The sequence below is a fragment of the Salvia miltiorrhiza genome, chromosome 6, assembly GCF_028751815.1.
Source record: "Salvia miltiorrhiza cultivar Shanhuang (shh) chromosome 6, IMPLAD_Smil_shh, whole genome shotgun sequence".
Lineage (NCBI taxonomy): Eukaryota > Viridiplantae > Streptophyta > Magnoliopsida > Lamiales > Lamiaceae > Salvia > Salvia miltiorrhiza.
In genome coordinates, this window is record NC_080392.1 from 2,509,977 (window position 1) to 2,532,686 (window position 22,710).

At 35.2% G+C, this 22,710-nt stretch overlaps 2 protein-coding genes across 2 annotated transcripts; both read left to right on the top strand.

The window, feature by feature from the left end:
- The first annotated feature begins 3,489 nt into the window (after positions 1 to 3,489).
- On the top strand, positions 3,490 to 11,872 carry LOC130987882 (protein DEFECTIVE IN MERISTEM SILENCING 3-like). Its single transcript, XM_057911584.1, has 8 exons — positions 3,490 to 3,721; positions 4,939 to 5,076; positions 5,241 to 5,355; positions 6,324 to 6,552; positions 6,848 to 7,039; positions 7,152 to 7,475; positions 7,714 to 7,939; positions 11,442 to 11,872. Exons 1-8 carry the CDS (start codon positions 3,674 to 3,676, stop codon positions 11,466 to 11,468), a joined length of 1,299 nt encoding a protein of 432 aa, XP_057767567.1. The 5' UTR covers positions 3,490 to 3,673; the 3' UTR covers positions 11,469 to 11,872.
- A 3,514-nt stretch (positions 11,873 to 15,386) lies between these two features.
- Positions 15,387 to 17,074, top strand: LOC130987883 (rosmarinate synthase-like). The gene is made up of 2 exons (XM_057911585.1): positions 15,387 to 15,867; positions 16,079 to 17,074. The coding sequence occupies exons 1-2, from the start codon at positions 15,457 to 15,459 to the stop codon at positions 16,943 to 16,945; spliced, it is 1,278 nt and encodes a 425-aa protein (XP_057767568.1). The 5' UTR covers positions 15,387 to 15,456; the 3' UTR covers positions 16,946 to 17,074.
- The last annotated feature ends 5,636 nt before the right edge of the window (positions 17,075 to 22,710 follow it).

Consider the following 22,710-nt stretch of genomic DNA (forward strand, 5'->3'; position numbering starts at 1 on the left):
TCACCAAAATTGCATGACTTTCTATTTATTTTAATAAATTCAAGTTTTTGTCTTATACGGGTGACTCTCCATGAGAGTCACCGTTGGGAATGGTCTTAGAGCATCATTCACATTGGTGTTACGTGATAGCTTACTTAATGAGGGGGGACCACATTGTGTAAAAGAGGCTGTTACATGATAGCCTACATGATTTTTTTAGTTTTGATTTTTATGCTTTTCACTTAAATTTAATCGCTCAAATTTAAATAACACATTTTACTAATAATTAAAATTCCATTAAAATAAAAAACCTAAAAATTACATAAAAAATTTAAAACATAATTAAAATTACATAAATTAAAATCCTAGTCTAGATAAGTCCACGTCGCTTGAGCATTTCTTGGACCATGTGCTCGTGGGCCATCCTTTGTGCATCGCTCATATGCGTCGTATCCAGACTAAGGAGTTGCATATCAAGCTCCCTCTCCTTGAGCTCGTTTTTTTTGGCATACTCGGGGGTGATTTTTTTCAAGTTCTGGTCGGACCGCTCCAATGCCTCTTTGTACTCCGATGATTGCTCGGAGCTTGTCGCCTTCCCCTTCCCCTTCGCTTTCACCGCCCTCGCCGCCGCCTTGTTCCCAATCGGCCGGGCAGACGAGATCTCCTCGCCCGACTCCGAGGTGGTGAAGGCGCCCTCCTCTGTAGTCTTTGTCCTCTTGGAAGAATGCACGTCTCCCTTGAGGTACAACGACTTGAACTTGTGGTTGTGCCGGAGAATTTTCCACGCATTCCAGTAGTTGAAGGAGGCCTTATTTGCGGTCCGACTTTTGAAGAGGATTTGGACCTTGTCCCGGAGCATATCGTCAAAATGGCCGGAAGGCCACCGGATACGCGTCTCCACCCAAATACTCTCCCAGAGCCGCACATCTTGGGCCACTCGCGTCCAGTGCCCTTGAATCTGGCGGTGCTTGAGGTTGGCGTTGATGAGGGGGTTGACAAGGGCGACAATCCTCTTCCAGTATTCGTGCCCCTTCTGATTTGTCCCACGGATGGCGTCGTTTGTCTCCTCCGTCCAAATTTGGACGATGAGGTCCATCTCCTCCGGGGTGTAGGTATGACGGAGAGTCTTTCCTCCGTCATCCTCCTCCGCCGCCAGCGCCTGCCTGTCATGCCGGATCTTGTGGGCAATTTCCTTCCTTTGGCTGCCTTTCTTTGGTTTGGCGGCACTTTGGGCTGCCGAAGGCATCTCCTCGCCGGATGGAGGAGCATCCCCCAAGTTACATCCCGACAAATCGGGATGATAGTCGTCAGATAGATCGGGGCACCAATTTAGGTCATAGTAATTTGGGTTGTGTGGATCCATGGAGGGTGTAGAGAGAGGAAGAAAGGAAGAAGTGATGAATATGAAGAAGGTGAAGGAAGAAAGTGAGGAAAAAGGAGAGAAGAAAAAAAAAGGTAAAAAAATGGTCCAAAAAATACGGAAATCGAGACAGTCAAATTTAAAATTCGAATTTTTGATTTTTTTAAATGGCGCGTGTAAAACACGCACCTATTTTGAACGGTCGATCGGGCTACACGTTAGAACGTGTAGCCCTCGTGTAAGAGAGGGCTGCATCGCCTTACACGATGCGAGCCTTACACGAGTAGATACAAAAAATGGGGGGAAATATCACAAAATTAGGTAACCTGTGAAATGGGGATGAAGTCAAGAGCTGAATGCAAAACCCTAGTTAGGTAGTGAGTGGAGGTTTTTGATTTCAAAACTAGTAAGGGTGAGCATTCGGTCCGGACCGAACCGGAACTGACTGAAACCGCCCATCGATTCTCGGTTCGGTTCGGTCCAAAACTGATGATTTCCGACAGTTTAGGAAAAACACATGGAATCGAAAAAATATGGCCTTCAACAATATATGAAAACACATGGAATCGAAAGAATATGGCCTTCAAAATTCTGCTCAATTCAAGAATACTCACAAGATGAAAACGCATACTTCTTTAACTAAATTGGCCTTCAACAAATTAGAAGCCACACCAACAAATTCAATAACATTCTTTTTGAGACATCCTGTTTGCTATGATTCAGTAATAACATAAACATAGACAAAACATTATATCCCCATCTCCACTCAATTCAACTCAAACACTGTGATACTAGAAGAATAAAGAAAGATGGCAACGAGGCCTTAGTTTAACTGGATTGACCTTCAACAAATTCGAGAACATTCTTGCTGTAACATACGTCATGTTTCCTATGATTCAAGGTACACAAAACACTATATCCACGTATCCACTCAATTCAACTCAAACACATATTACTCACTTGAAGAGTTGAAACCTGAAGGAGAAGGGTGGTGGGGAGTCGCGGCCAAAGGGGTGGCGGGCCTGGCGGCGTGCTATCGTCAGGGCGGCGAGCGGCGCCGGCGGCGCGAGATGGGAGAAAAGAGGAGTGATGATAAACATAGTCCACATATCGGTCCGGTGCGGTTCTGTTTTGTAGGACCGATTTTATTTCGGTTCAGTTTTAGTTCCGAGGAGGCCAAGGTCGACGAAAATCGAATCGGACTGATTACATACTAAAGAGGTGGCTCCTAATTAAGGCTTCAAAGTAAAGAGGTACATAAAAGAACCGAAACACACAAGAAAGAGAGAGATTCCAAGAATATGCAGGCATGAGACTGCATATTCGAGGAGAGTTTAAATAATTTGATAGTTGCTATTCATATCAACAAGATGTATCTTATTTTCTGGTGACCTCATGGAAGAAACTTCTTTAAGGTTAAGCGTGCTTTGCTTGGAGCAATTCCATGATGAATCTCAAAAAGCGTGTGAGTGAGGATAAAACGCGTTATATAACCTTTGGTGCTCGATCTTTCAGAAAATAGGTGATTGTTCAAGAATGTTGATATCATTTTTAGAATCCAAGTTTTTAAAAAAATGCATGCCAAATCTATAAGTCTTATGGTGCAATCACTTCTAAAATTATTTTTATCTTAGTATTTCTTCATGTGTATTGCCTTGTCCGTGTACTAGGACAATTTTTTTCTTTCAAATTACCTCATGTCTACTGAGTTGGTATATACATATTATTTTTTCAAATTATCTCATTTGATTAGATGCATTTTATTTTTGAATAATTATTTTATATCTTTTTGTTTTGATAAAATTACTTTATATTACTACAAAATATAGATCCACATATATTTTATAGTATAGTACTATAATTTTATCCTTTTAAATAAGGGTTAATAGCCAGAAAATACACGAATTTTCATCGGAATTGCATATTGCACACGACCTTCAAAAATAGTCCCATAATACACTACCTTTTAATTTAGTCGCAAATTGCATCACGATTGGGTACTTCAAAGGTGCAATTTGCGACTAAAATAAAAGGTGGTGTATTATGGGGCTATTTTTGAAGGTCGTGTGCAATATGCAATTCCGATGAAAGTTCGTGTATTTTCTGGCTATTAACCCTTAAATAATTGTACCAAATAAATAAAAAGGCTTAGATACATATGGTGGCACAGCAAATGATGAGGTCAGATGTGATTCGACCCATATAGCAGGTTCAGGTGTGCAGGCCATTTGTATTTAGACGTTTCCACTTTCCAGTACTACTTCGCCGCTTCCCTCATCGCACAACTCTCACTTTCTGCACCGCCCGCCGCCACCGCTGCCGACAACACCGACGATGTTTGGTACCGGAGAGCGACGGCGGATGTCCATCGACTTTGATCCAGTACACGCCTTTATTTAATTTTTCTCAATATGCATTAATTGGTACCGTTTCTGCAACAATTGAGCTGACGAAACCCTATGAGTTCGATGTGAAATTGCTTTTCTGTTTGTCTTGTGTAATTCCATGCCATTTTTTTCTCGTACTTTTTTCAGTTGTAACTCAATGCAGTTTTGAGGGTGGTTTCACGAATATTTGTAAGTGGATATGAAGAATGTTCCACAAAGAGTTTTTTTTTTTTGAATGATTTTTCTGGTCTGTGTTTGAAGCATTGAATTCATTCTCAGTGTGTTGTTTAAGCACTTGTGAAGTTCTAGGCTTACTGAGAATTTTATTAAGGAATTTGAGTCGTCTTGAAGATTTTAATTGGCGATTTTTCGGTGTCTCTTTGTGCCAGCACTCTCTTTTTTGGTCAATTAAGATTGTTTTGATGTTGAATTTTTATATCGATAACTTCAGCTATATTTGTTGAAACTCGTGGCTATGTTTGTAAAGCGGACAGCTTTCTCGGGTTGGATAAGTGATATGAGCTTGCATTTATATTGCTTGTATAAGTGTCGTCTTCTAGGAGTTCGAGGGTGTTTGGCTAAGCTTATTTTAAAGAGCGGAGCTTATAAGATGTTTCAAGAGCTTATAAGATGTTAATTTTTAAAAGCTTATAAGTTGTCAAAGTGTTTGGATAATTGAGCTTATAAGTTAGAGAGAGATTTTTTTTGCTAGAGAGAGAAAATCGAAAAAAAATGAACTTGAATGATATATGATGAAAATAATAAATTATAGTTGAAAAATATTTGTAAAAGGATTGTAGCATATGAGATTATAAAAAAATAAGTTAAGGTAGATGAATTTATTTTTTGGGAGCTTATTTTGCCAAACACTTTAAAGGAGCTTATAAGCTCCTAAACAACTTATAAGCTGTTTTGAGGAGCTTATAAGCTCAGCCAAACACCCTCTTCGTCATGTAGCTCATATGTTTGGTAAAAGCTTAATGCTCCTTTGTCGTGTTATTTTGTTTATTTGGTGAAATATGTAATTTGGTTTATTAGTAATATTAGTGATGCTGTCATGCTGATTAACATTGAGTTATTTACTTTCCTGACAGAAAATTTTAACTCTATGTCCTAGCCTACCTGTCTTCGTGGACATTGAATATGCATTGACATTGGTAAGCTTATGCATTTTACGTTATTGAAGGAAAAAATTGCTGTTTTCTGTGACAGCTGTCAATTGACTCGAGAGCATTGGTCGTCTCTGACCCAGCACTTAACCCTGTCGGAGGGAATTCGCCTTTCCCAAGGGAGGATGTGCAACAACGTCTGCATGATACAAGTGTTGGATCAGTTTTTAGCAATTCTAAGGTTTACCACTAATTTTCTAACATCTGTGTTGTGTCACTGTATCAATTAATTGTGACTGATTTACTTGTTTTTTTTTTTTTTTGGATTTAAAAATGAAGATACCCTTTGTTCTAATCTTAGACTAGTTCCTGGAAAATAACTGCATAAGTGGATGTGACTTGCAGAAACTTGAAGATGATCTGCAGCAGCTGGGAGAAAAAATTAAGCATCATGAGGACAATGTCAGCTACTTAAAAACTCTGAGGAACAAGTTGGAAGACTCAATTGTTGATATGCAAGGTAGTGTCAAAAATCATGAAGTATGTTTGTCAAATCACCTGTGATTTGACAAACAAATCAAATCTTTTGAAAAAAAGAATACCAAACTTTTTTCATATCAAATTCAAAGTGCCGTGCTATTATAATCTAATATTCATAGGGTGAAGTGTTGTCGCTCTCCTCTCAAATAAAATAAAATAATTAAAAATATAAACTGTCAATGGTGCCAAGCGCGAAGTAGTGCATTGGTAATCTCTCCTCCAACCAAGATAAGAGATATCATTGATGCAGCCAATCTCATGCATATATGGATCTCTGGTGACTCAAATTGCACAGTATCCTAATAGCTACTCTAGGTATCACATAATCTGCCAGAGAAGTTTATAAAAAAATTCATAGATCTTTGGTATCATCGTCCATCTAACATGTACAGTAAGACCAATAAGTTGGTTCTAGATCCAGCTATCAAAAGAATTTATGTAATATATTTCTCAGGGATGTACATGTCGCCTCCTTCTATTTCCTTAGAGCTGTTTGTTGTGAAGGTTTTCATTTTTTCATGTATTATGCAATTGTTCAAATGCCATTCTCTAGATACCTGCCCGTGAAAAATGAATTACTACTTTCTATTCAAGCTTCATCATGGACTATACACTGCCTGACAAGAAACCAAGGGTTCAAGTGTAAAGGGAACAAACAATGTTGGATCACAGGTCATGGCCTTTGAGTACCACGTAGTTTTCTCCCACTCTGTTTCTGATGAAGTTTTACCACACATTCCTGCAATTTGGAATTAGCGTGGAATTGATTCAACTATTGAATCATTTCAGCTCCTATTGACATCACAATCTACATTATTGTTGTTTTTTTTCCCCTAAACTTTCTCCTATGTCGCTTGTATGACAACTGGATATGTCTCGTTCAAAAGTAAAAGATACTCACTTGATTTTTTATTTTTTACATGTGTTTTCTTCTTATCGTCCTTACAGTTGCTATTGGGAAACATCATGCAACTTTATTTAAAGAGGAAAATGAGAAGGCTGCATATGTGGAGAGTGAGAAAGAAACAATTCAGCATATTATGAAGTACGAGAAGTCTGCAGCTGCGCTTCTGTGTAAAATTAAAAGCGAAGCTCAGTTTATTGATCATCTGTTGACTAAAGATGTGGTAGGGGTTGTTGCTACACTTGGAAAAGTTGATGATGCCAATCTTAGCAGGTGGGTTTTGTTTGTCCAGTGTTCTTTTTTACTTCCAACTATATAATGCTGAATTTTTCATCTGTAAGTTCATGGGGCATTTTGCATCTCAGCATCATCCTTTTGCTTGCTCCAGCTGAAGCTCATAAATGAATGAATGACGATAGTTGATATTTGTCATGTACATTCTTGTATAAAAGTTGCTGGAGATCAGTGTTCTCAATGAAGAATGTGCATAAATCAATTGACATGCTATAGTTGAAAAAGGAAAACATGAAATGGTTGACTTTTATTATTCTTCACTTGTGTAACTTAGGATTCTTTCGGAATATTTGGGCCTAGAAACCATGCTAGCAGTGGTCTGCAAATCTTCTGAAGGTGTTAAGACCCTGGAAGCATACACCAGAGATGGACTAATAAATAAAGGTTCCGGCATTCATGAATTTGCAGCGTCTATGGGCAGGCACCTGGATGGCCGATTTGATGTTATTTGCCTTGAAAATCTGAGGTACGTCCTTGTGTGCTTGAGGTTGATGTCTTGAAATTTCATCAGTTAGCTACCCATAATGAACCAACCTAACTTACCGTTCTATGTTTTTTTCCATCTGGATTTCTATTAGACCATATGCTGGTGGGTTGATAGCTGATGACCCTCAACGGAGGCTCAATCTTCTAAAGCCAAGGTTAATGAATGGTGAAACTCCTCCAGGGTTTCTTGGTTTTGCCGTAAACATGGTTAAGATTGATAATAGTAACTTACATTGTATCTCCAAATCTGGGTACACTTTACGAGAGACACTCTTCTATAACCTTTTCTTGAATTTGCAAGTGTATAATTCAAGAGAAGAGATGCTAAATGCACAGTCTTGTATAGCAACTGGAGCCGTATCTCTAGATGGAGGATTGATTAAACGTCCTGGCATATTCACCTTGGGTCATCATCGGTGAGAGGCTTTGCCTTCATTTCAGATCTGTCAACTTTTCCCCCAGTAGTCTGCATTGTTCTCAATGCATCTATCATTCACATTATTCCATGTGAACAAGTGAACTATCTTTACTTTGAAGCTTTCAATTCATTATTCTTCGATTTGTTATGTTACTAAAGAACTTAAATGTCAAACAATCACTTTACTTCCTCTTTCTTTTGTGTATTTTGTTTAAACTTTCATCTTGTCATGATAGGGGAGATATAGATGTCAAGTTCCCCTGTGACTCTGAAAAGTTTGTCCAATCTGCAAACTATTTTGAGCTTGAAAATCGGCTGAAGGAGACAAAATGGAAGAAGGATCGGGCACTGGAAGATATGCAGAGAGAACAGGAACTATTGGACCATGCAAAGTTCAAATATGAAACCAAGAAGAAAGAATTTGTTCGCTTTCTTGCTGAAAGCTCATCATATTTAACTCAGGTAATACTTAATTTTGTGCCATTTTTTATTCAAAGAGACTGATTTCCTTCTGAACTCCTTTATATGAGCTGTTGAAGGAACTGATTTTTGCTTGTGCCTAAGCATTATTTAACTAGTCATTGCTTGCAAAAACAAAAAAAGAATCCACTGCATTGAAATGAGCCTCAACTTTCATGACTTTACTTGCTGACCTTTTGGAAGTCTAGTGATTGCAGTACTTCAAGTTCCATACCTCTTTTAAGTTTTAGTCGGGTCTTTATGCTTCGTTAGGGGTGTGTATCAGTTGGTTCAATCGATAGACCAAAATTTGACGAACCACAAACCGAACTGAATTGGAGTTTTTTGCACTAATCGACCGAAAACGAACCGAAAAAACTGATGAAAAACCGACTGAATTGTACACACACACACACACACGCATATATATATATATATATATATATATATATATATATATTTACATAAACATTTGTTTTTTTTTCCCTAATTTTAAAGCATAAGTATCACAAAATTTCAAAACGTCACTAATACCCAATAAAACATTACAAATACTTAAGCAAACATGCCAACATACCAATATCCAATAAACAATCAAAATGAACAAAGAGTCTTTAAAACAAATAACAAAGTCATGATCATGCTACACTTTTGTCTTCGGTTCTTCATTACTTTGGTTCAAATCTCCATGGAATCATGATTCACCTTACCACCAATGCCAAGACTTATCAAAGCTACAAAATAAAAAGAAATGAAATGATCAAATTGTTACAAATGAAACAAAGAGATACAAAAATAACTAAAGAAATAACTCATAAGTAAAAAAGATCTTCATGCTTTTGAATTCCCTCCAAATCCTCTTTGATTATAATGGATTGCTTTGACTTCTTTAGCCAATCTTTAGTACAAACTAGACTTTGAGCAACTCTATGAGTCACCTAACTCCTAAAAGGATCAAGAACCCTCTCCCTGTATTATAAAAAGTTCAAATGCTACTATAGGAATAGGTATTGATAGTACATCTCGAGCTAAATGGGCAACAATAGGCAACCTAGATTGGTTCACCATCCACCAAGCTAGTATGTTGTAGTTCTTTGCATTATCAGTCTCCCTTTCTTTCCCGGTTAGGTAAACATCCAAATAATTAGACAACTCATCTCTTACAAGAAGCTTTTGTTTTTTGTACTTGTCAACCAAAAGATAAGGAGTTGATGAAGATTCTAAGTCATGTGAAGCTTCAATTTGCCCTTGTGTTGTTGCATAACTTGGAGATTGATGCAAACATATATAAGCCCCATACAATTGATAAAGTTTTTCTTTCACACTTTTTGCAATTGCTTCACCGATATCTTTTCCATACACTTCAAAAAGTATGAATTCAACGACTTCAAACTTGTATATAGGATCGACAACAACATTATAAAAATGATGTTCTTCATTTTTTTCCTTGATCTTCACTCCCATATCTCTAACATGAACAATTGGGTTTTTTCAACAAAGCAACACAAATTAGTAATCTCATGCAAGAACACATTCGAAGTGACATACAAGGACCCATCCTAACGTCAATCATAGAATGTTTTTAACACTGTACTCAACTTCATTATCCCAGTCTATTTGCCATTTTGAAAATCAACCCTTATAAAAGAGATCTCTCGCTAGCAACATTCAACATGAACACCAAGTAAGATGAATTCAAGCTATTAGCCATTAGGCACATCCAAACATAAGAGACACAATAAATATTTTCTTCTTTGCGACATTCTTTGAATCATGCAAGTCTAGAAGAAGATTGCCCAACAAATCTAACTACATCCCTAATTTTCTTGATCTTTTTGGGTGCGTTTACTTTGATGGATAAATTTATCATTGGAAAATGAAGGATAACAAAAATTTATGCCTTTAAATGTCTCATTTAATTTCCAACATTTAACACAAAAGAGAAGTTCACCATTTTTTCTTCTTTATTTTCACTTCAAGAATGAATAATATTATCCACTCAAAAATGTAGGAATAATATTATCCATCCTTCAAGTGAAAAGTGAAAATAAGGAAGGAAAAATGGTGAACTTTTTTTTTTTGTTTAAAATGTTGGAAAAGAAATGAGACATTTAAACGCATAAATTTTTGTTATCCCTCCTTTTCCAATGATAAATTTATCCATCGAAGTAAACGCACCCTTTAACTTAATCTCCCTTATCTTTTGAATCCAATTCTTTCATCCCATCTTGTAAAACCAAATTAACAGAATGAGCTACACACCCTATATGAAGAAATTTTCCTCCCACCAACAACAATTACAAGCAATCATTTTAGTTTTAAAAGCAACAAGACATGTATCGTTCGAAGAAGCATTATCAACTTTCAATAATGCAAAAGTTCATTTTTTAATTCTATTTCTACTCCTCATCAATCCAATGGACAATAATGCACATATAATTAATCACTGGGAAAGATGTCCAAGTGCTCTATTAATTTACTATAGACAATGTGGAAACAATTTTTGAAAAAACCTCTGCTCACTTTTTCATCCTTAAACAACTTATAAATATCACGTGATATAGTCCACCGTGAAGGAGTTTTGAAGTTAGCCTGTACTGGGGCAACAAATTCCTTAAACCCTCCAACCTCTACAATTTTAAAAGGTACAATTATCATTTCAATCAATTTCACCCTTCAAAATTCTTGATCTAATCTCCAACAACTTACACCAACTATGATGGACTTCCCCCATCTACAAGTATCAGTTGCAAAGAAAATTGTGATTGTCTTAAATCCAAACTACGAAGATGGTTCTTGCATTTAGACATGTTTGTATTAAGGGCAGTTGTGCCATTTTTTTTCCTGGGGTCAAAGAAGTAGGAGTTAGGACAGTTTTGCACTTTGCTTTATCCCTTACATCTTCATCATCAAACCTCGTGAAATGATCCCACATACTAGATTTAGGCCTTTCCCCTTTAGTTTTCTTTGAGGTTGCTTAAGTTTGAGTGGGCTCTTTACCACTGAGAGATAGGGATGGGTTCCATCAGACTCCCACTAGGGTTTTCTTTTCTTTTTTTAATTTTTTGTTTTAATAATACTAATTGCTAAATAAAGAACATAATATTATATTAATACCTTTCAGTTGGTTCTATTACCAACCGAACCATTTGACCCTAAACCAATAACCTAAGTTACCTAACCTATATCCACAGGTTCTTAAATGTTCAAACTAAACCAAAAACCGACATCCTTAAAACCTGCAGTGAACCAACTGAAAGCTATCGGTTCGGTCGGTGCACACCCTATGCTTCATTTTAGCAATTGTTTCTTAGAGGAGATAATTGAATTTAACAATTTTACATTATTTTTTCATGACTGCCATATATTTGCATATAACTTTCTAATGAAAATGAGCACTTTCTTAAAAATCTCTTCATAAGATTATGTTCCTTTATTTTTAATATATATAATTTCAACTCTTGTAGAGACTAAAAATATGATTCCTTGATATTATAACTGTCAGGTGGGACGTGTATCAACCCCTAGATGATTTCACGGAGGCATTTACTGACCAGTGGCAAAGGAACTAGAAGAAGCACTTACAGTTCCTGCTAACTAAACTCAGCTTCCATTGTTTATTGAAACATTGTGCACGTGAATCATGTTATGATTCAACATGAGGGGATGTATATATAAAATCTAGGGTGGTATGACTAGTACAGACTTTATTGATATATTTATGCTGGCAACATCAGCTAAAAACAACAATGATAGGGTTTCTCAAAGCCTTGATTTTCACAGAAATTGTCGTCAGTTGTAGTGCCATTTTGTGAAACCTATTCTTCAATTTGGAAGTCTTTGACAACATAACATTGGTTTTCTTAAAGGCATGTGTACTTGTGTTATATATTGCCTGTTTGGATATGTTTTCTTAAATATATTTTCCTTTATCAATGTGTTCGCATTACATAGTTATATAGCATGGCTGTTAATCCCATGTTTGGAGCTATTTTCTGAAAGACATTGAACAAAAACGTGTTGGGTTGGGTAGTTTTGTCTTTGTGAAAACATGCTCTTTCCCTCAAAAGTAAAAAAAAAACATCCTTCCTGAAGGCATTCACTCCCCAGTATCTGCTGTCAGTTTAAGTTGAGCAAAATAATTTCCACGGTTCCTTTTACCACATGGTTTTCTAGGCTTGACATTAAAGAGTTTGGTCCTGGCATTTCTTCTACTATTTCTTGCAATGTGAATATGGAGTTTTTCTGGTAGCCTCCTTGAATGTTTTGGCCTTTATTAACTCCTTATCGTGATGTTCAACTTTCACAAATCCCCAGCATTGTTGCATCTGAACTCAGCGCTTAATTCTGTGTTCCATGAGCAAGAAGGCAGACAGAGAAGATGCACTTCTGGTGAGAACTCCATTCCTTTGCTCATGAAAGTTTTATTTTTGTTAGATACGGGTTTCACTGCATAGTGTTGTACCCACAATGAGTCATAAAATGCATGTATACAACTATACATATATTACTCCCTCCGTTCGCCAAGATTATGGCAATTTGCTTGGGCACGGGATTTAATAAAATTGGTGATGATTTTGATGTAGTGGAGAAAGGGTCCCACCACTTTATGAGATGAGTGGTTGAGATTGAATTTTGAGTGGTTTTTTTGTAAATAAAGAAAGAGTGTTAGTAAGGATAAAATATTAAAGAGGATGGTGGGACCGTTACCATAAAAGGAAAGTGACATAATCTTGGCGGACGCCCGATATAGTAATTGTGACATAATCTTGGCGGACGGAGGGAGTATATTATATCGTCGTTGTACAAACTAATCTCCTTTGCTTTAAGTTATTACTCTGATTTAGATTTATACCTTGCATGTAATGACCGGTTGAAGATCGAATCGATTAATAGTGAAAGATTGATTTTTGGTTTATTGCTTGGACAATGTTGTAAGACCACATATGAGGTGAAGATGATATGTGAGCATTGTGGAACTTGCATGACAAGTAAATACACATTAATTAATATTTGTATCACATATATGAATGACATAGGGTTATTTATGAACTTACGATCCTTTCCTTTCTCTTTATGTATCAACATTTACAGGTTCCATTTATAACATCTAATCCTTTTCTTTGTTTTGCTTCCATTTATGTTACTTTTGGTATATACTAGGTTAAGCGGAGAGTGTTTAGGAGTCTCTTTGAGAATGCGAGCTGGCACATTGAGAATGAGGGAGAATTTTTCTCATCAACCTTCTGGACACGTGCCCAAGATGTGTGGCCGTGAGACACCAGGTTCTAGTTTGAGGTGGGACTATGAGAACAAAGAAGAATCCACAGGACCTTAGGATCTCAAAGCCAAGTGGAATGTGGTACACAAAACCTTCCTTTTTGCTATTTGGTTTTATTTGGCATACAATTTTAGTTTCACTTAATAAGAGTGTCATATTCCATCTATTAAGTAAATGACCCTTTTTTCCTTCCACTCTTATATAGGATATCCTGATTGTGCAAAATATGTGCAGAAAGGATTGCTTCACTACTACGAGAAGATATGTTCCTAGGAATCATTAATTCAGAGTCCGGACCATTTCTGCAGCCTCCAATAAAGAAAGGTGCGTAAATGAATGTGTTAAGGAGGTACCTTAGCCAGGGTATGGTGCACCACTAAAATTCATCTAATAGTAGGAGATATCTGCTCAACTAGAACAGGTAATACGCCACTTAGGAGAATAAACTTGTGCAAGTATGGAAAATTAAGCCTATTAGATAGATTCACATAATATAGGTTAATCCATCCCATACGTTGATACAACGAACAATTTTGCGATTGTTTGATCATGTAATCCCCCCCCCCCCCCCCCCCCAAGAGAAGTCATAAATGTTTTGTTTAGCATGGATGAACTTCTTCAAGGCGACAAATGCCATGCACTACGACTGGAATCCTGAGATGAGATTCGAGGTTCAGTTTTATTTATGCATACATAATTTTTTATGAAATGGTCGCGCATGGGCTGAACTCAGAAAATAGAAAAATACATGGACCTGATGAAATATTTGCGGTCGTGTTCAAAATATAGTGATATAAGCATTGAATTGCAGGATAAGAATAATTTGCATTTATGGAAAATGGTTACGATTTTATGTTGAGCAGATGCCATTTTGTTCCGATTGATTCTACCATCCTTGTATCATGGGCGTGTATTTGTGGCCGACTTGTTCCATTCTTTTTACTTGCATATATTGTCGCTTCTACAAAGATATAATATCCAAACATTCTTTTGTATATTTCGCAGAATTAGACCACTGGCCACTTCATATATTACCCCACATATTTAATTTTTTCTAGCTATGTATATGATCGTATATTTTATTATTGTACACTATTATGGAATGATGATGAAATATCAAATTGATTAACGTGCTTATTCCGAGTTATTTTGGAAAACAATGGTTTGTTATTTGAAACAGAGACCTTTTGTTTGGTTGTTATTTTGTCATCTAAACTATTTTTTGTTTTGGAGATCGACACTTGAAACCGTTAGAATATTTGCAGCCGTTGTCATCACAATATTGTGTGTCATCGTGTCCTACTATTATATTATTTATTTTAATGACATTTTTTATGAAAATAAAATTAATTGTAACGTTATGCATTGTACTTAATTTTTAATTATAAAATTAAAATTTTAAAAATTATATACTCTAATTTTAGATTTATCTAACCCTCGTAATGACTTGAAATTGATATAAATAATAATAATAAAATAATTCTGTAGCCTATTGGTTAGTAATCATAAAAGTAAATTAAAAGGCATACAAAATTGAAATTAAAGACAAAATATATATATAAAATTGAAAATATGACGCAAAATGGGTCACAAGTATGACACATTGAATCCCAAGTGCTGTCGATCAACACTGAATCTACCTTCTTAATTGGCCTTGAATTAAGTGGTGATTGTGATAAGAATTTTATCACTATTATGATAAACAGAAAATGAAAATATATACATTTAATGGAGAATAGATGGGGATTCCTTCATTAATTATTTATGTGTTCCAGAAAATGATATGGATGAAAGAAGTCGGAGCTAGTTGTGTTCTTTTTATAATGATATAATTTCCTTGAGCATTTTTTAGAGGCAAGACTCAAATGCAACTTCTAATCAATTTATATGATTAGAATTAGAATATATTGTATTTCAAAAAGTGTACATATATACCTGTTACCATGTTAGAAATGGATATTGGGCTCATTCCTCCCTTAAAAGACCTTATAAGGGAGAGGGTTGCCTCACCATATAAAGTGGCTCATGCCACTATCTCCAATCTAATGTGAGACAATTCAATAAGGAGCCAATCCATCACCACTTTGTCCTCTCTTTCCAATCACATGCCTTATGGGGATTCTTACATCTCTTTCAACTAATGCCCCAACAACACTCCTTTCTCTTTTTATAAGGAGATCTCTTAGGTTGTGGGACGTAGGAAATTCCTCTCTTCCTCTCTCTTTCTCTCTCTCTCAACATGAGGATGAGTGTGAAAGAATCGACGATGGTGAGGCCGATGACAGAAACGCCGAGTGGGAGTCTATGGCTCTCGACTTTGGACTTACTAATGCCTGCTGCCTTCCACAGCCGCTCCGTACACTTGTACCGCTCCAATGGCGCTGCCAACTTCTTCGACGTTACCTTGCTCAAGGCGGCGCTTGGGCGGGTCCTGGTTGACTTCTACCCCTATGCAGGGAGGCTGGAGAAGGCGGACAACGGCCGCATCCAGATCAACTGCAACGCCGAGGGAGTGTTGTTCGTGGAGGCCGAGTGCGACGACGCAGTTGATGACTTGGGAGGTTTCGGGCGCCGTGCCCTCGACCTCTCTCTCGCCCCTAAAGTCGATTATTCCCTTGGGATTTCCACCTTCCCGCTTTTGCTACTGCAGGTATATTTTGATTGGGATGTCTATTAATTTATTAGATATGAATATAAGATATACTATAAAAAACGTTACGATATCACACCAAATAATTCATAACGGGCATATAATACTTTGATTTTTGAAGCAAACAACATATTAGGGTGTTATAGGTTTCTATGCTACCCTTATCATGCATAGCAAACGAGCCCTTATTATATAAAAACTTTTCTTGTAGTTCACTCGCTTCAAATGCGGTAGCATTTCCTTGGGCGTTGCAAACGAGCACCACGTTTCCGACGGCATCTCCGCCCTCCATTTCATCAACACGTGGTCCGACGCCGCCCGTGGCCTTACCGCCGCAGTCGTTCCCCCATTCCTCGACCGCCGCCTCCTCTCGGCTCGCAGCCCGCCGCAGCCCCACTTTCCCCACGACGAATACCAGCCCCCTCCGCGACTCACAACCCCTCTCCCCAACACCGACACATCGCACTCAACGTTCAAGCTCACTCCCGGCCACCTCCGCGCCCTCAAGCAGAGATGCAAATCCGGCTACACCACCTACGAGGTGGTCACCGGCCACGTGTGGCGCTGCGTCTGCGCCGCCCGCCGCCTCCCCCATGACCAGCAAACCAGGCTGCAGATCCCGATGGACGCGCGCAGGAGGCTGGCGCCGCCCCTGCCGCCGGGTTTCTTCGGCAACGCGATCTTGTACACCACGTCAACCGCTCTGTGCGGCGAGCTGGTGTCGAATCCGGTGGAGTTCGCGGTGGAGAAAGTCCACGCGGCGTTGGGGCAAATAAACGACGAGTACTTGAAGTCGGCTATTGATTACTTGGAGGTGCAGCTGCCGAATATGCACGCCATCGCGCGCAGCGAGAGCAATGTGAGTTGCCCTAATTTTGGGATCACGAGCTGGGTGCGGCTGCCTTCGTATCCGGATTTCGGGTGGGGAAAGCCGGTTTACGCGGGGCCGGCGGTGGCTCCGTATGAAGGGAAGGGTTATTTGTTCGTTGATGGGGAGAGTGATGGAGGTTTGTTGCTTGCGATCACGCTGCTCAACCCGCATATGGAGGCCTTTCACAACTTGTTCTATGATATTTGAATCTACTGTTACTGTTGCTTATTTAGAATAACATGCTTTAATTTGAAACTAGCAGAAATAATGTGTGTTACTAGTTTAACTAATGTCATTTTATGTGATAGAAGTTAAATATATAGATATTGTTATATAGTTTGAATGTGTAATTAATATTCCCTCCGTCCTTGAAAATTGCAACTTTATTAATTATATTAGTACGTTCTTAAAAATTGTGATATTTCCTTATTTAGAAATGACTCCACATACTTTCCCTCTCACTATTTACAAAAATGTGTGAGACTCAATCTCCACTTAAATGCAACTACTACATTTTTTTTAGGGCTGGACTTGCATGAGGGAGTCCGCATCCCATGCGGCCGGGTCGACCCACGCGGCCACGCCCCAACCCTGACCCGGATCCGCGCCCATTTGATCTGTCGCCCCAAATTATTACATTTGCTTATAGTATATGTTACTTTTAATAAGCATAACATATACATTTATTCGCACAAATATATATTTTTGTAAATATAAGTATTTATTTTCATTTAATACTCCCTCCGTCCACAAAAAAAAAAACTTTCAGTTGGGATTCGACACAGAGACTAAGAAAGCTGAAAAATGTGGTGTAAATGTGGTGTAAAAGACTAAAAGGGTAGTGTTTATGTATTGTGATTACTTTTACTAATCTTTCACTAGCTATTTGACAAACAACAACAACAACAACAAGTTTAAGGGAGACTAATTACATAAGTAATGGTAGAGTAAAGTTGGCCCAATAGGTAAAAGTGTAGTAATTTTAAAAGCAAGTGAGGGTATAATTGTCCAAAAAGCAGAGTAAGAGTTTATTTCGTGGACAAATATTTAAGGGCAAATAGGAGTTTTTTTGGTGGACGGAGGGAGTATAAAGTATTATATTTTTTAAACCCTAAATCCTATAAACTAAATCCTAAACCCTGTAAACTAAACCATAAAACTTGAACACTAAACCCTAATATGAGTATTTACTTTTAATAAGCTTTAGATATACATTTTGTTGCACAAATGTATACTTATGGTAATATAAATATTTACCTTAATTCAATATAAAGCATTATACATATCAATAATTACTTTTTCTTACGATAACAATTATTTGATCAAATAATAATATTATTATTTATGTTTATTAAAAGTAAACATTGATATGATAAAAAGTAATAATTGATATGGAGAAATATATATGTTTCAAAAATATTATATTTATTGTAATTATTGTTGTCCAAAAAGTAATTATTGTTATAATAAAAAGTAATTATTATTATTATAAAGAAAGGTAATATTTTTGAAACATTACATTTCTTGAGAATATTAATGTTAAGTATACATTTTGAAACATTACTTTTCATCAAATCAATAGTTACTTTTTATTACGATAATGATTACATGACCAAATATACAAAATTACAAGTTCTAGCAAGTAAAAATAATAATATTACATTTATACATATCAATGGTTACTTTTTCTTACAATAATAGTTGATTAAATAACTAAAAGTATAAATTCTCATTAATAAAAATAGTAATAATTATTGTGATCAAATGTAATACTATAATCTAGAAACGTTACATTTCATTGTAATAATAATTACTTTTTATACAACAATAATTACTTGAAAAAATAGTTAAAAATAAAAGTACAATCAAGTGAAAATAACATTACTTTTCTTCACATCAATAATTACTTTTATTTACAAAGATTATTACTTAAGCAACTAACTAAAAGTAAACATTCTTATGAATAAAAATAAACATTGTTGTGAAGAAATGTAATGTTTCAAACCTAAACACTGAATGTATACTTTTATTTTATCTAAGATATACATTTCCATGCTTAAATGTATACTTATGTGAACATAAGTATTAACCATCATTCAATATTTTTAAACCTAAACACTGAATACTAAACCCTAAACCTTGAATACTAAACCCTAGTCATATTCAATAATAAACCCTAGCCATTCAATAATAAATCTACATGGAAATATTTACTTTTATTTTATCTAAGATATACATTTCCATGCTTAAATGTATACTTATGTGAATATAAGTATTAACCATCATTCAATATTTTGTAAACCCTAAACACTGAATACTAAACCCTAAATAGGGAATATTAAACCCTAAACACTGAATACTAAACCTTAACCATTCAATAATAAACTCAAATGGCAATATTTACTTTTATTTTATCTAAGATATACATTTCCATGCATAAATGTATACTTATGTGATTATTAGTATTAACCATCGTTCAATATTTTTTAAACCTGGATACGGAATACTAAACCCTAAAAGTACTATTACTTTTGCTTACACAAATAATTATTTGATCAAATAACTAAAAGTACAAATTCTCATAAATAAAAGAAACAATTATCGTAAACAAATGTAATTATTTAGAAACATTACATTTAGTTATTTTATCAAATAATTATTATTATAATAAAAAATAATTATCGACACGATGAAATGTAACGTTTTTGAAGAAATGTAATATTTTAAAATATTACATTTTTCACAAAAATATATAAAAAAATAAAAAACAAACGAAAAATAAAGAAAATACCGAAAGGATAAAAAAAATCAAAATATATTAAAAAATGCAAAAGAAAAACAGTAAAATTAAAAAATAATGCAAAAGAAAAAAAATATTGTAAAGAAAAAGAATATATATATAAAGATAAAAAAATAAAGAAAACAGAAAAAGGAAAAAAATGTAATAAAAAAAAGACAGAAATAAAACTAGAAAAAAAAATGGTTGAAAATCGTGAAATAATGGGGGACTGGGGTTTAAGAGTTTCAAACTCTTGACCTCAATAATGGAAACTAGCACTTTAACCACTGCACCACCACATGATTTTGTTTATATCATCTCAAAGCATATACTATATATACGCTAAATACGACGGGTGACCGCATGGTATGCGGCCGCCCGCATACAAGTTTTTGCATTTTTTTTAAAACACTCGTGTCAACTTCCTTGGGTTTCAATTTTTAGGGACGGAGGGAGTATCATTTTATATAATAAAAATGAAATTTATAGATATTATTATAATGTTTGAAATGATTTTATTAATTGATTTTATGAAATTGACTTACTTGTTTGTCTATTAAAATTTAAAAGATAAATCAACAAAACTATTGATGAATAAATTTAAGGGTAAATATCATGAAAACTCCTGAACTATATCTACTTTATCAAAAATACCATGAAATTTTTGAAATGTTCTCAAAACCCTCAAACTATTAGATTTTATCAAATATATCCCGCATCTATTTTTCAGTTACCAAAAACGTAATGTGGCTCGCCGGATGCCATAATGTAATTTATATTCTATTTTTTAAAAAATGACATGGAAAAAACGACTTCGTTTCGTACCATATTCTATCGTGTTTATCCTTAATTCTAGGTTATTAGCGTGAATTTCAAACACGATAGGAGTGAATTTTAAATTTCAGAGTGGATTTTATAAAAATGATATGGTACGAAACACATCATTTTTGCCATTGCATTTAAAAAAAATAGAATATAATTACATTGTAGCATCCGGCGAGCCACATCACATTTTTGGTGACCGAAAAATAGATGTGGGATATATTTGATAAAAATCTGATAGTTTGAGGGTTTAGATAACATTTTGAAAGTTTCAGGATATTTTTTATAAAGCGGTTATACTTCAGGGATTTTCATGATATTTACCCTAAATTTAAATATAACAAACTAGTAATATTCATCATATACATCTAAATAAAATTGTAAAAAATTTATGAAAAATATCTTAAATTATCTAAGTACAAAGCAAAACGAACTTTAAATTTTCTTATTTGATTTTGACGAATGAGAATCTTTTCTTCTTAAGTTTTGGTTTTGCCACAGAATGTTGTTCAGCGACTGGTCATCGTCAATTGTAATTTCAATGTAATCATCAAAAAAAAAAAAAAATTGGCTACTCTTTTTTTGTTCTTTGTGGTTTAGTAGGCTGCAACTCCATCATGGATTTTTTTTTTTCTTTTTAGACTCTATTGTTTGTTTTGATTTTTTGGGTGAATCTTTTTTTCTTCCTCTTGAGTTGATTTTTCTTCAATTGATCCAACATTATCTTTTTCATTGATTGCGTCTTTGCATTGGCTACAATATTTAGATTTTTTCGTTAATTGAATTTTACGGATTTGAGCATTATCATAAAGCGCATCCCTGTGTGCGCTTGTGTGCTTAAGCCTCTATATTATATGGAGTCTATTTCACCCTGTAAAAATATAATTGTTAAAATTACATACTATAATATAAATTATTTAAAGTATAGTAAGTAAGAAATCATAATTTACCTCTTTAATTAAAAAAAGATATTCATCCATAGAGCTTACTACATATACCTATGCCGCTTTCGAACAATGTAACACGTACATTGCAGTCATCTTGTATAACATTTATTGTTATTCTGTATCTAGAATTATATAAAATGATAACAATTAATATATCTTTTGTTATTGTGCGTATAATTCATTTTCTCTCTCTCTCACACACACACAGATATATATATATATATATATATGTATATATATCAATAATTGACTAATTTAAAATTTTGTCTTTCATTTTAAACAAATAAAGAATACCTCCATTTACACTATATAATTTTTAATTAGGAGAAGTTTTAAATTTGATCATTACTTAAGTGATGACTCAAGAACTTTTTTATTGCATTTTTTGCATATTGCATATTGCATTTTCATCATTTTTGGAGAATGATGTATTGCAATTTTTATAAGAATCTTACTATATTGTTGTTTTATTTTCAACTTTGTCAATAATTCCCATAAAGCAATTCCCATGGGAGCAATTCCGATAAAATTATAACCAACTTGGCTTCTATGTGGAATATTATTATCTATGTCACACGTGTGAATTTTTTATTTAAGTTATTTATGTGTAAATATACGAACTTTCAATATTTTCTAGTTTTTTCCACGAACTTAATATTTTTCTGATTTTATCCACAAAATTAATTTCTCTCACATTTCTCAATTAGTTTGTATTGCAGTATTTCTTTTTTGGCCCGTTTATTAAATGAGTATCCATTTTTATTTTTATTTTTGGTAAGTGTACCTCACGCAATCTTCTCACAATAAAAGTGAGACTATTATTCAACTCAGACACAGTTAATCAATTTTTTAAAATCCGTATTATATCCAAATGAATACTCAATGGGTGGTTCTATTCATAGCCTCATTTTTACTCCTTATAGCCCCCTTTTAAAATATTAATAATAATTAATTAAGAATTTACTATTTTACCTTATATTGTATAGCCTCAAATTTTATTAAATTTTAAATTAAATCATCATTCAATTTCATAGCCCCCATTTGAAATTGAATTCTCCCATTTGCGTATCAGTTCATAACGTCATAACCCCCATGAACTTCAATTTCACAAACTTGCTTTCTCTTTCCTCCTCTGAATGTGTGAATGCCTCTGCCTCATTTGTGTTTTCCTTTTATTTTTGTTGAGCAAGGAGGAGAAGAAACCGGAGGAAGCCAAGCCGGCGCCGAAGGAGAAGAAGGACGAACCCCCAAAGGCCGAAGATGACAAGAAACCCGAGGCAGCGGAGCCGCCGACCCGCCGCAGGAGATCATCCTCAAAGTCGGCATGCATTGCGAGGGCTGCGCTCGGAAAGTCCGCCGTTGTCTCAAAGGATTCGATTGTAACCAGATTAGATCCTTCGTTAGAATCGAGAATTTTAATTAAT